This window comes from Oncorhynchus mykiss, chromosome 16 (genome assembly GCF_013265735.2).
Source record: "Oncorhynchus mykiss isolate Arlee chromosome 16, USDA_OmykA_1.1, whole genome shotgun sequence".
NCBI classification, from domain to species: Eukaryota; Metazoa; Chordata; class Actinopteri; order Salmoniformes; family Salmonidae; genus Oncorhynchus; species Oncorhynchus mykiss.
The window spans coordinates 68,884,183-68,897,675 of NC_048580.1; the positions used below are offsets into that span (position 1 = coordinate 68,884,183).

The following is a 13,493-nucleotide window of genomic DNA, read 5'->3' on the forward strand; positions in this document are numbered from 1 at the left end:
GATTTAGTACTGTAGATATGTGGTAGTGGTGGAGTAGGGGCCTGAGGGCACACAGTGTGTTGTGAAATCTGTGAATGTTTTGTAATGTTTTATAAACTGCCTTCATTTTACTGTACCACGGGAAGAGTAATGGGTTTCCATAAATACAAATACAAAACTGCAAATTGCACCTGCTCCGAGCACTTTGTCTGGGTATGCACTGCCCAGCTCCCCCACCAGCTCCCCCACCAGCTCCCCCACCCCAGCTCCCCCACCAGCTCCCCGTCTCCCTCTCCTGCTGAGTCTGACTCGCTAGTAGAGGTGCCTGTTGGTGACTAGCAGCGCTGCTAGCTGAGGCATCGCCATCAGGAACAGTGTGCCCTTCACTGCTCTCCTCCGCCAATGACAGTTCTCTGGCTCGTTCTGGGTTCGATTCACCATCTTTCTCTGGATTTTTTTGGGGGGACTTGAAAAATGTCCTCAAACTCGATGACCTTTTCACTAGCTGACCACCACTACCAAGACCTGTGTCAAGATCAGTTGCTTACAACACCGGCCCTCTCCATAACCTCTATGTACAAATAAGAGAGCAGGTCTGGAACCAGTTTGGCAGGATATGACGATTACACAGAAGGATCACGGCGTTTTTACGTGACTGTCTTTCTGGGGGGGCTGGAGAAACAACAAGGCTTTTTTTTCTAGAAATAACGAGGCCTCTTGATTTGACACTGATCACTTTTATTAGAAGGGTTACAGTGTGAACAGTGAAACAATGAATACATCATGCCACGAGGGGTACCGGATCAAGGCAAATAGGTGCCGGAACAAACAAAGTCAAATCTGAGAGGTTAAGCACTGGTTTTACCTGAGCATAACCCAAAAACAAAGGACTAAATAGCCTACTCTGTTGTTTAAAATTTTGTTGTCATGACTGATTGCGCTTATTGCTTCGAGTAGAACTGACATGCTTGGAACACTACCGAAAAGTGCTATTTGCATGTGAAAAATGTATGCTATATGTTGTATTTGCAATAGGCCTATTGACAGCCTAAGCACTTTTTATCGCTCTCTTCCTCTGGCCTTGTCCTGTACCCCCTTTCCTTGTACAGTGTCGTGAAAAAGCACTTTTTATCGCTCTCTTCCTCTGGCCTTGTCCTGTACCCCCTTTCCTTGTACAGTGTCGTGAAAAAGCACTTTTTATCGTTCACTTCCTCTGGCCTTGTCCTGTACCCCCTTTCCTTGTACAGTGCCGTGAAAAAGTATTTGCCCCCTTTCCTTGTACAGTACAAATTTTTGCATATTTTCAATACTGAATGTTAGCAGCTCTTCAACCAAAACCTAATATTAGATAAAGGTTTACCTTATTAAATTGAATTAAGAAATTAACATTATGCAACAGCCAATTCCCCTGTGTTAAAAAGGAAATGTTCCCTTTACAACCAATAACTGGTTGTGCCACCTTTGGCTACAATGACTGCAACCAAATGCTTCCTGTAGTTGTTGATCAGTCTCTCACATCGCTGTGGGTGAATTTTGAACCACTCTTGCACAGGGGGGGGGGGGGATCTCTATGCACAGGGTAGCCTAGTGGTTAGAGCGTTGGACTAGTAACCGGAAGGTCGCAAGTTCAAACCCCCGAGCTGACAAGGTACAAATCTGTTGTTCTGCCCCTTGAACAGGCAGTTAACCCACTGTTCCTAGGCTGTCATTGAAAATAAGAATTTGTTCTTAACTGACTTGCCTAGTTAAATAAAGGTAAAATAAAAAACTCTCAGGGTCCTTCATAATCACACTGCATCATCTGCTCAGTCACACATAACATGCACATACAGTGCATTCAGAAAGTATTCAAACCCCTTGACTTTCTCCAAATTTTGTTACGTTACAGCCTTGTTCTAGAATGTATTAAATCGTCCCCCCCCTCATCAATCTACGCACACTAAATTTTTTAAAAATTATTAATTTTTGCTAATGTATTATAAATTAGAAACAGAAATATCACATTTACATAAGTATTCAGACCCTTTACTCAGTACTTGGTTGAAGCACCTTTGGCAGAGACTACAGCCTCGAGTCTTCTTGGGTAAGATGCTACCAGCTTGGCACACCTGCGTTTGGAGAGTTTCTTCCATTCTTCTTTGCAAATCCTTCTGACAATGGACTATGGAACTAGTTGAGAATCTATTCATAACTTACTGCAGCATGGTAGATTGCCATGGTAACAACACAACACAGACCCCTGGCTTAAACCCTGCCAATATGAACTGGATGAACTGGAGTCTGTGGAGCAGGTTTCCATATAACCTCTAATGAACTGGGCCCAGATTTAGAAAACCTTCTTCTTACAAAACTGCCATTTTTTCCTTAACTATAAACTTAAGAAGAAAATGAAGCAAAGTTGCTATTCCTCACAAAAAGGTTATTGGAAAGGTTATTGTGCTATTTCTTATGTGATTCTTGAAAAAAAAGGTTATTGGATTTGTTCTTAATTCCAAGATAGCTAAACACTTGTCCTAAATTTAGGGCAGTGAGAGATTAAGCTCATTAAAGCTCATTCAACATGTTTAATTCACTCACAAACTTCATCAGAAAGTTTCTGTATTGATTATTTTAAACACACAAAGGTGTTTTAGAACAGTAATCTCAGTATGAAATATGATAACGTGATTGCCATTGCTAACTAAAATGGTTGCCTAGCAACAAACATCTTAAGATTTTTATAAGAAGATATTTTAAAAGTTCATAAGAAAATCATAAAATCTTAAGATATTGTTGAGGAATTGCACTTACGAACTATCTTATGAACATCTTATTTTTTTTCTTAAGATGCTTCTTAAGTGTTTGAGTAAGAAATGATTTGTGAATCTGGGCCCTGGAGTCTGTGGAGCAGGTTTCTATATAACCTCTAATGAACTGGAGTCTGTGGAGCAGGTTTCCATATAACCTCTAATGAACTGGAGTCTGTGGAGCAGGTTTCCATATAACCTCTAATGAACTGGAGTCTGTGGAGCAGGTTTCTATATAACCTCTAATGAACTGGAGTCTGTGGAGCAGGTTTCCATATAACCTCTAATGAACTGGGTTGTGTGCATGTCTTGTCTCTCATTGGACACATGGCTCTCAAATGACTATGGCATGTAATATCAAGGCATGTGTTTTCAGTGCATGGTCAAATAGTAGTCTTGTTTGGCCAGGTTTATGCAAGCCACTGCGAAGCTAATGCAATACAGTGGCTAACAGGGCACTGACATACCAAAAAGTACTCCTAACGTAATCATTTTAAATGCTAATGTATTCTGACAACGAACTATGAAACTAGTTGAGAATATATTAAGTACTTCAGGAAATTAACTAGATCGATGGGAACAACCAGCGGCAGTTCTAGCTTGTATGCCCCCCCCCCCAAAAAAGCACCATTCTGCACTAACTAATTTTTATTCAGACATTTGGAACAACACAAATACATATTCGTAACATTTAAAACTATAAAAATATATACACAAATAAGACTCGTAAAATATCAAAAATAAGTAACAATGACAAATAGAAACAAATTTGTGTTGATTTGGCACTGGAGCATCATTGCATTACCCGTCCCCCAACACCGTCAACTAAGAGTCAACCCCCCAAGGGGGGGATTGGCGCCCCCCCCCCCCTTGGGTTGTGCCGTGGCGGAGATCTTTGTGGGCTATACTCAGCCTTGTCTCAGGATGGTAAGTTGGTGGTTGAAGATATCCCTCTAGTGGTGTGGGGGCTGTGCTTTGGCAAAGTGGGTGGGGTTATATCCTTCCTGTTTGGCCCTGTCCGGGGGTGTCCTCGGATGGGGCCACAGTGTCTCCTGACCCCTCCTGTCTCAGCCTCCAGTATTTATGCTGCAGTAGTTTATGTGTCAGGGGGCTAGGGTCAGTTTGTTATATCTGGAGTACTTCTCCTGTCCTATTCGGTGTCCTGTGTGAATTTAAGTGTGCTCTCTCTAATTCTCTCTTTCTCTCTTTCTTTCTCTCTCTCGGAGGACCTGAGCCCTAGGACCATGCCTCAGGACTACCTGACATGATGACTCCTTGCTGTCCCCAGTCCAGCTGACCGTGCTGCTGCTCCAGTTTCAACTGTTCTGCCTTATTATTATTGGACCATGCTGGTCATTTATGAACATTTGAACATCTTGGCCATGTTCTGTTATAATCTCCACCCGGCACAGCCAGAAGAGGACTGGCCACCCCACATAGCCTGGTTCCTCTCTAGGTTTCTTCCTAGGTTTGGCCTTTCTAGGTAGTTTTTCCTAGCCACCGTGCTTCTACACCTGCATTGCTTGCTGTTTGGGGTTTTAGGCTGGGTTTCTGTACAGCACTTTGAGATATCAGCTGATGTACGAAGGGCTATATAAATTGATTTGATTTGATTTGATTTGAAAATGGGCTATATTGTAAAAAATGTGGAACATTTTTTTTGCTTTTTGGTCACAATTTCAGGTTAGGGTCAGGCATTAGGGTTAGGGTTAGGGTTAGGGTCAGGCATTAGGGTTAGGGTTAGGGTCAGGCATTAGGGTTAGGGTTAGGGTTAGGGTTAGGGTCAGGCATTAGGGTTAGCCGTGTGGTTAATGTTAGGGTTCGTTTTTAAATCAGTGTGGTTAGGGTTTGGTTTAACATCCAATTTCATGACTCTGTGGCTGTGCCAGCCAGTGACCACTCTGCAGAGCTGCCTTCATGACAATAAATGCCAACCTGAGTTTTATCCAAGGGATACCTGGCCAAGAAGGCAGCTGCTCCTGTATGAACAATAATGTAAGATATAATAACATACTCTCAGAACGTTCAATATAAAATACAACACCTGCCTGTTGATCAATGAGACCTATAAGCAATAGACCAATAAGAAAGAGAGTTCCAAACCTCTCTGCCAATAACAGATCGTTTTCAGTTTTCCCCTCCCCACTCCACTCCCAGACAAGTCCAAGCAAAATTATTGCTTGAGAAATGACTCTTTGATTTGATTTGATTTGACATTACCATCCCCTAACACCGTCAACCAAGAGTAACGACTACATTACCCATCCCCCAACACTGTCAACCAAGAGTCAAGACTACATTACCCATCCCCCAACACTGTCAACCAAGAGTCAAGACTACATTACCCATCCCCCAACACCATGAACCAAGAGTCAAGACTACATTACCCATCCCCCAACACTGTCAACCAAGAGTCAAGACTACATTACCCATCCCCCAACACTGTCAACCAAGAGTCAAGACTACATTACCCATCCCCCAACACCATGAACCAAGAGTCAAGACTACATTACCCATCCCCCAACACCGTGAACCAAGAGTCAAGACTAAACCAATTCACCTTGGTGCTGTGCAGACTGGTTTTATATTATTATTAACAATTTCGCACAAACTAGAAAAAAATGCAACAATATGTCTGTGAAACTATATATTCACAGTATTATGAATGAATTGTGGTTTACTTGGTTGCATTTCGTAGTATGACTGATTTGACTAATTCCGTTAGTACTGTACAAAGTTAGAGGTGCACTATTTGATAGATTCCCCCGCTCCCCCTACCTCGGGCTTCCAGTTGGGAGACCTGAGGTCAACCTACCCCCTGCCCCCCTCCCCATCTCGTACTTCTGAGTGGGAGACCTTTCCAGGCAGTAGCCTGCCTAGCTCACAAACTGGAATCAGGGCAACCACTCTGGTTAATTGACCCACAGTCCCACACGGTGACATGATATCATTGATGTGATGTGCAAATGAGGGATAGAAAACCGATCACACAAATTTCACCATTCCGAATTTTTTGTTGTGGGCGTCCCGTGCCGCCCCCGGCAAGATGCCGCCCTGGTCGGCTGCCTACGTCGCCTATACATAAATCCGGCACTGGTAACAACACAATACAAACCACTTGCCAAAACCCTGCCAATATGTAACAAGCAGGTTTCTATATAACCTCTAATGAACTGGAGTCTGTGGAGCAGGTTCCCATATAACCTCTAATGAACTGGAGTCTGTGGAGCAGGTTCCCATATAACCTCTAATGAACTGGAGTCTGTGGAGCCCACTGTGGACAAAGTGAAATCAGCTGTGGAATACATCCACAGGAGCACAGTAGATGCTGAAAAACTAAAGTCTACACAACGCCAGATGGGGATGCCTGAGCTGAGGCCTATAAACAAGACTGCACTACAAGGTGGAATTCAACATTTTATATGTTGAAGCGTTTTTTTGAGTCAAAGGATGCCATCATCTCTACCCTGGCCATTGTCAATGCACCTGATGATGCTCTGACCCAAGAGGAATGGGAGGTGGTGGAGGAGGTGTGCAGAGTCCTGTTGATGCTCTGACCCAAGAGGAATGGGAGGTGTGGAGGAGGTGGTGGAGGAGGTGTGCAGAGTCCTGGAATCCTTTCAGCAGGTCACTGTGGAGATCAGTGGAGAGAAGTACAGTAAGCAGTTATTACTACATCATTATTTAATCCAGTATATATGAGCAGTAGTTTATAAGTTATACTTTAAATGCAAAGGTTTAATAGCATTATTTTTAATAACAAACCAATTCATTTTTAAATACATTGTGGTTAAGGTAGAGTATTATTTTATTTAATAATTTAATTAGAATTGTTTTAACACCAATCATAGTCAAACTATTGCAAACTTTTTGACTTGAAAAAATACAAAACATATATTTTTTTAAGAGCCTTTTGGGGGCCAAAAGAGAGACGCTCTTTTTGGTGAGCTGAGCCGAACAAGCCGGCTGAATACCCATCACTAGGTTTGCAAGCAGAAGATCACTGGTTGGAGCCCAGTATGGCAGAACGTTGACTTCGGTTTCACCAGAAACCCTTATTACCACCATAGCCCTTCCTCGAGGCTAATGCAACTCCCCATGAGATAACCAGTTGGCATTACTGTAATATCATCTAGGAATAGTTGTTAGGAGCTAGTAACATAAGCATTTCGCTGCACTGCTATAACACCTGCTAAACTATGTACACGACCAATAGACTTTGATTTGAGTACATGTTTGACATTACAAGGATGTACCACTAGGGGGCCTAAGAGAGTACCCAATGGCTCTGCGGAGGAAATGGAAATATGGAAAATGGCAGCAGGTCAAATGATTCCTAATTTCTACCAGGCAACAGGGTATTGATTCAACCTGAACCACCAATTTATTAACAGCCAATTATCAATTATTATGCAATATCCGGTGACACCCATCTCCATGAAAATAATAACTCCACAATACTTCAAATTATAGATCTTTATTCAACAGCAATGCATTGTATGGCATAGATTTATGTCTGAAAATGTGACATCACAATCAGTTGATGAATAAACCCTGAAAGCAATCATTTACACAGATTACGTAGTGCATAAAATAATATGGGTTCATTATGTCAATGCAAAATCTAACCAGAACACTTTTGCTTCAATTGGAAGCAAAAACAGAATGAAAGACAATAGAAATACTAAGGACAATTTTATAACAGAAATACAATTATTCACCATTCTCATGGCAATAGATTCATTTTAAAAACACGTTTCATTTTAATGTTTTAATGTTGAGTAATCCAGATGTGATCGTCTGAAAATCACCTGACCTTGTTTCACTTGAGGAAAATAACTATAAAACAAGAGTAGATAATGTATCGAAGTTGACAAAATATGTTGGCAGTTTCTGGATGATAGTCAAAGCTTTTGAAACTTCAGGAGACAATGTTTTAAATCCATTTATATCTAGAAAAACGCAAAAATATAGATTTTTTACTTTAATAATTATCACCCGCAGGGCTATTGTCATGAATCTTGTCCTGTAGGCTGAACTGATCTATTTCCTGCTAGGTGGGCCAGCTGCAAAGTCAAAATGGGCTATATTGTAAAAAATGTGGAATTTTTTTTTTGGTCGCAATTTCAGGTTAGGGTCAGGCATTAGGGTTAGCCGTGTGGTCAATGTTAGGGTTCGTTTTTAAATCAGTGTGGTTAGGGTTTGGTTTAACATCTAATTGCATGACTCTGTGGCTGTGCCAGCTAGTGACCACTCTGCAGAGCCGCCTTCATGACAATAAATGCCAACCTGAGTTTTATCCAAGGGATACCTGGCCAAGAAGGCAGCTGATCCTGTATAAACAATAATGTAAGATATAATAACATACTCTCAGAACATTCAATATAAAATACAACACCTGCCTGTTGATCAATGAGACCTATAAGCAATAGACCAATAAGAAAGAGAGTTCCAAACCTCTCTGCCAATAACAGATCGTTTTCAGTTTTCCCCTCCCCACTCCACTCCCAGACAAGTCCAAGCAAAATTATGCTTGAGAATGCTTGAGAAATGACTCTTAGCTAAGAAGCTATTTTTGTTTATTTTTGACCATTTGAATTGAAAACAATCACAGTAAGGTTCTTAACTGTTCCCCAGAAAATATTTGATATTGAGATATTTTTTTTTTTACGGCTGCATTTGACCTTAAAACATTTATCCATATCCCACTGTGTTGCTCTCATCCTCACTGCTTGGACAGAGAAGACAGGGGCAGAGAAGACAGGGACAGAGAAGACAGGGGCAGAGAAGACAGGGGCAGAGAAGACAGGGGCAGAGAAGACAGAGACAGAGAAGACGGGGACAGAGAAGACGGGGACAGAGAAGACGGGGACAGAGAAGACGGGGACAGAGAAGACAGGGGCAGAGAAGACAGGGGCAGAGAAGAAAGGGGCAGAGAAGACAGGGGCAGAGAAGACAGGGACAGAAGACAGGGACAGAGAAGACAGGGACAGAAGACAGGGACAGAGAAGACAGGGACAGAGAAGACAGGGGCAAAACATATTCCTTTCATCTTCTGCCTGAATCACTGGTCACTTTAATAATGGAACACTGGTCACTTTAATAATGGAACACTGGTCACTTTAATAATGGAACACTGGTCACTTTAATAATGGAACACTGGTCCCTTTAATATTGGAACACTGGTCACTTTAATAATGGAACACTGGTCACTTTAATAATGGAACACTGGTCACTTTAATAATGGAACACTGGTCCCTTTAATAATGGAACACTGGTCACTTTAATAATGGAACACTGGTCACTTTAATAATGGAACACTGGTCACTTTAATAATGGAACACTGGTCACTTTAATAATGGAACACTGGTCCCTTTAATAATGGAACACTGGTCACTTTAATAATGGAACACTGGTCACTTTAATAATGGAACACTGGTCACTTTAATAATGGAACACTGGTCACTTTAATAATGGAACACTGGTCCCTTTAATAATGGAACACTGGTCACTTTAATAATGGAACACTGGTCACTTTAATAATGGAACACTGGTCACTTTAATAATGGAACACTGGTCCCTTTAATAATGGAACACTGGTCACTTTAATAATGGAACACTGGTCACTTTAATAATGGAACACTGGTCCCTTTAATAATGGAACACTGGTCACTTTAATAATGGAACACTGGTCACTTTAATAATGGAACACTGGTCCCTTTAATAATGGAACACTGGTCCCTTTAATAATGGAACACTGGTCCCTTTAATAATGGAACACTGGTCCCTTTAATAATGGAACACTGGTCCCTTTAATAATGGAACACTGGTCACTTTAATAATGTTTACATACTGCTTTACTCACTTCATATGTTTATACTGTATTTTAGTCAATGCATTACTCATCTCATGTGTATATACTGTATTCTACTCTATTTTAGTCAATGCAACTCCGACATTGCTCGTCCTAATATTGACATATTCTTTAATTCCATTCTTTTACTTTAGATTTGTGTGTATTGTTGTGAATGGTTATATATTATTGCCCTGTTGGAGCTATGAACACAAGAATTTCACTACACCCGCTAAATATGTGTATGTGACCAATACAATTTGATTTGATTTGAGTACAGTGAAAACATCTTCAAATTCAGGACTAAGATATATTTTTATTTATTTAACTAGGTAAGCCAGTTAAGAACAAATTATTATTTACAATGACGGCCTACACCGGCCAAACCCTAACCCAGATGACGCTGAGCCAATTGTGCGCCGCCCCCAATCACAGCCAGTTGTGATACAGCCTGGAATCGAACCAGGGTGTCTGTAGTGATGCCTCTAGCACTTAGATGCAGTGCCTTAGACCTCTGTGCCACTCGGGAGCCCAAAGATAATGAAAGAGGAAAACAGTCCAAGAACAGTAAAAGCCTGTGGTGGTCACTAACATCTCAGCATGTGGAAATGCATTTGCCCTTGTAAATGAGAACCAATTATCTCAATACAATATCAGATGCCTTCCGAAACACTACACCAATACTTGTATTGGAGCTTGATTAAATAGCACGCCTTGGCCAACTATAATTGCATGGTACAGATAATTATACATTCAGTATAATATTATAAAACTGGTATTTTTGGTCCTTACTGTACTATGGTCCTTACTGTATTATGGTCCTTACTGTACTATGGTCCTTACTGTACTATGGTCCTTACTGTATTATGGTCCTTACTGTATTATGGTCCTTACTGTATTATGGTCCTCACTGTACTATGGTCCTTACTGTATTATGGTCCTTACTGTATTATGGTCCTTACTGTATTATGGTCCTTACTGTACTATGGTCCTTACTGTATTATGGTCCTTACTGTACTATGGTCCTTACTGTATTATGGTCCTCACTGTACTTTGGTCGTTACTGTAGCTTGGTCCTTACTGTAAATTCCCTTCGCGCTCATTCCAAATTGAATGCATCTCATCGTCCCTCTTCTCAGCTGCCATTTCTGGGAGACACCTCTCCCACCTCTCCTCTGCCTCATTCCAACACACCTACCCTGTGCTGTGACCTCACCCACGTCCTCTCCAGCTCCAGCTCAGGGCGTTTGCCCTTCCAGCGGAAGAGTCTGAACAGCGCCTGACGTACCTCCCAATTGCGAATGCCAAAGATAAGTGGGTTGATGCAGGGAGGCACCATGATGAGGATCAGGAGGGAGATGTGCAGAGTTCCAGCAGACAGCGAGGTCCCAGCCCCGGAGAGGGCGGTCATCATGGCCCCTGTGCCCTCCAGCTCCCACAGAGCATCCGAGGTGATCTTGAGGAACATAGGGAGTAGCTGCAGGAACACCATCCCACAGTAGAAAAGCACAGTGTTGCGCGCCCGAGTGTTCACCGTGTTGAAGGGCACCACAGCATTGCGGGCGTCCTGGTACATCCGTACATAGGCAAATAAGTAGCTGAGGAGGCAGAGCAGGGTGAAGATGAAGCCCACCAGCTTGCGGGTGATAGCCGCTGCCCTGGGGAAACCCATGTGGCGTTCCACGGTGTCAGGCTCACATATGAGTCCAGACGTTGCTGTGCCGTACTCCCCTTCCCCCTGGTGTAACAGGGTGAAGTTAACGCAGCCAACGCTGATAGACAAGACCCAGGTGAGGCCGACGGTGAGGCGCAGGCGCAGAGGGGTGAGGATGGACAGGTAGTGGATGGCATGGCACACATACAGGTATCGCTCAATGGCCATGCAGGTGATGGTGATGAGGGTGATGAAGATGCAGACGCTGCCGGTGAAATACTGGACGAGGCACATGGTGTTAAAGTTCATTGTGCTTCTCTGCAGTAAGCAGTGGGTCACAAAGGGGCCCAAATTGATGGTTTGCACCATGTCACTCAGAATCAAGTTCTTCAGCAGGGCGTAGCGTGGCTCCCAAGATAGGTCCTCCGAGCGTCCCAGTCCCAACAAAGTGAATCCGTTCACAGCCAAAGACAGGATTGTGAGCATCAAGAACACAAAAACCAGCACGTTCACGACTGCATCAAATGGCATTATGAACAAAAAGAGGCAGCCTCCTAGGTCGAAGTTGCGGTTGTCATCTTCCGTTCCGTTCTCAAAAGTATGAGCGACGCATGGACCCGTGCGGTTGAACACCTGAGTGGAATTCATGATGAACTTATGAGCCATGGTCGAGCCGAGCGCATGGCTTTACTCCTTTATATTCTCTCTCTCTTCCTCTCTGTCTTTCTCTCTCTCTTCCTCTCTGTCTTTCTCACTCTCTCTCTCTTTCTCTCTTTCTCTCTCTCACTCTCAGTATCTCTCTCTCTCTCCTCTCTGTCTTTCTCTCTCTCTTTCTCTTTCTCTCTCTCTCTCTCTTCCTCTCTGTCTTTCTCTCTCTCTTTCTCTCTCTCACTCTCTTTCTCTCTCTCTCTCTCACTCTCTTTCTCTCTCTCACTCTCACTCTCAGTATCTCTCTCTCTCCTCTCTCCTCTCTCTCCTCTCTCTCTCCCTCGTGCGCGCTCTAGAAGGGTGCTGAGACTGTGTCCACCTGTTGAATCAGCGGTTACGGACTTTCATGTTATCTGTTGTTAAATTTGCTTACAGTCACCACATGTTTAAATGTTTATTTTATTTACACTTTATTTTGGTTATTCATTGATATTTGTTGGTATGATAATAAATAATGACAGTAAAAATAGCCAAATAGTCATCATCACCTTCATCCTTATCATCTTCATCATCCTTGTAATTGACATTGTCGACTAGTTTTCTATAAAAAAAATATATATTTAAAGTAATTGTGTTAAATAGTTTTCCTTCCAATAAATGGTAATGAAGTATGTTAAAAAGCAGCTTTTCTGTGTTGGAATGGTGTCACGTTCGTCATAGTGAGGAGACCTGGCTGGATCTCTCGGGCTTCCGTGCACCCTCATATCGACGCTGTTCCTCCTGTGCTATCTCCACCTGCTTCCATGGCAGGGTCTTGTCCCCTGCCATTACCTCCTCCCAGGTCCAGGATGTCCTCCACTCCTTTTTCTCCCGGGTCCAAGATGTCCACTCCTCTTTCTCCCGGGTCCAAGATGTCCACTCCTCTTTCTCCCGGGTCCAAGATGTCCACTCCTCTTTCTCCTGGGTCCAAGATGTCCACTCCTTTTTAGCACGCTGCTTGGTCCTTTGTTGGTGGGTTGTTCTGTCACGTTCGTCATAGTGAGGAGACCAAGGCGCATACGTGGTAAGCGAACATAACTCTTTAATAAAAGAGAGAACACTGAACAGAACTAAACAAAACAAACAGTGTAGCAATATGGCTAGTGCAGAACAGGCAACTAAAGATAGAATAACAACCCACAAAATAACCAAGGAATATGGCTACCTAAATATGGTTCCCAATCAGAGACAGCGAATAACAGCTGCCTCTGATTGAGAACCAATCTAGGCAACCATGGACATATAAACACCTAGACTAGACAAACCCCTAGACAATACAAAAACTACACAAACCACCCTCGTCACACCCTGACCTAACCAAATAATAAAGAAAACAAAGAGAACTAAGGTCAGGGTGTGACAAATGGTGAAGGCCTACCCCAATAACAGAATGGTGTGAAAAATATGAACGTAGACATCTGATCTGATTGGCCAGCTGACATCATCCTCTATGAGGAAATAGCAAGCATTTTTTAAATGGTCTATTTGAGATACAAGTTTTGAGGTGTTTTTTTTTTAAAGTGTTTTTTCTCAA

At 42.5% G+C, this 13,493-nt stretch overlaps 1 protein-coding gene across 1 annotated transcript; it reads right to left on the reverse strand.

Annotated features, from left to right (window-relative positions):
- Positions 1–10,798: 10,798 nt before the first annotated feature.
- LOC110491168 (olfactory receptor 5AN1-like) lies at positions 10,799–11,938 on the reverse strand. The gene has a single exon (XM_021564517.2). The coding sequence runs from the start codon at positions 11,936–11,938 to the stop codon at positions 10,799–10,801; it is 1,140 nt and encodes a 379-aa protein (XP_021420192.2).
- Between the last annotated feature and the right edge of the window lie 1,555 nt (positions 11,939–13,493).

What these genes read in the sequence shown, in the direction of transcription:
- LOC110491168 (XM_021564517.2), bottom strand. Translation starts at nt 11,938, where the DNA reads ATGGCTCATAAGTTCATCATGAATTCCACTCAGGTGTTCAACCGCACG.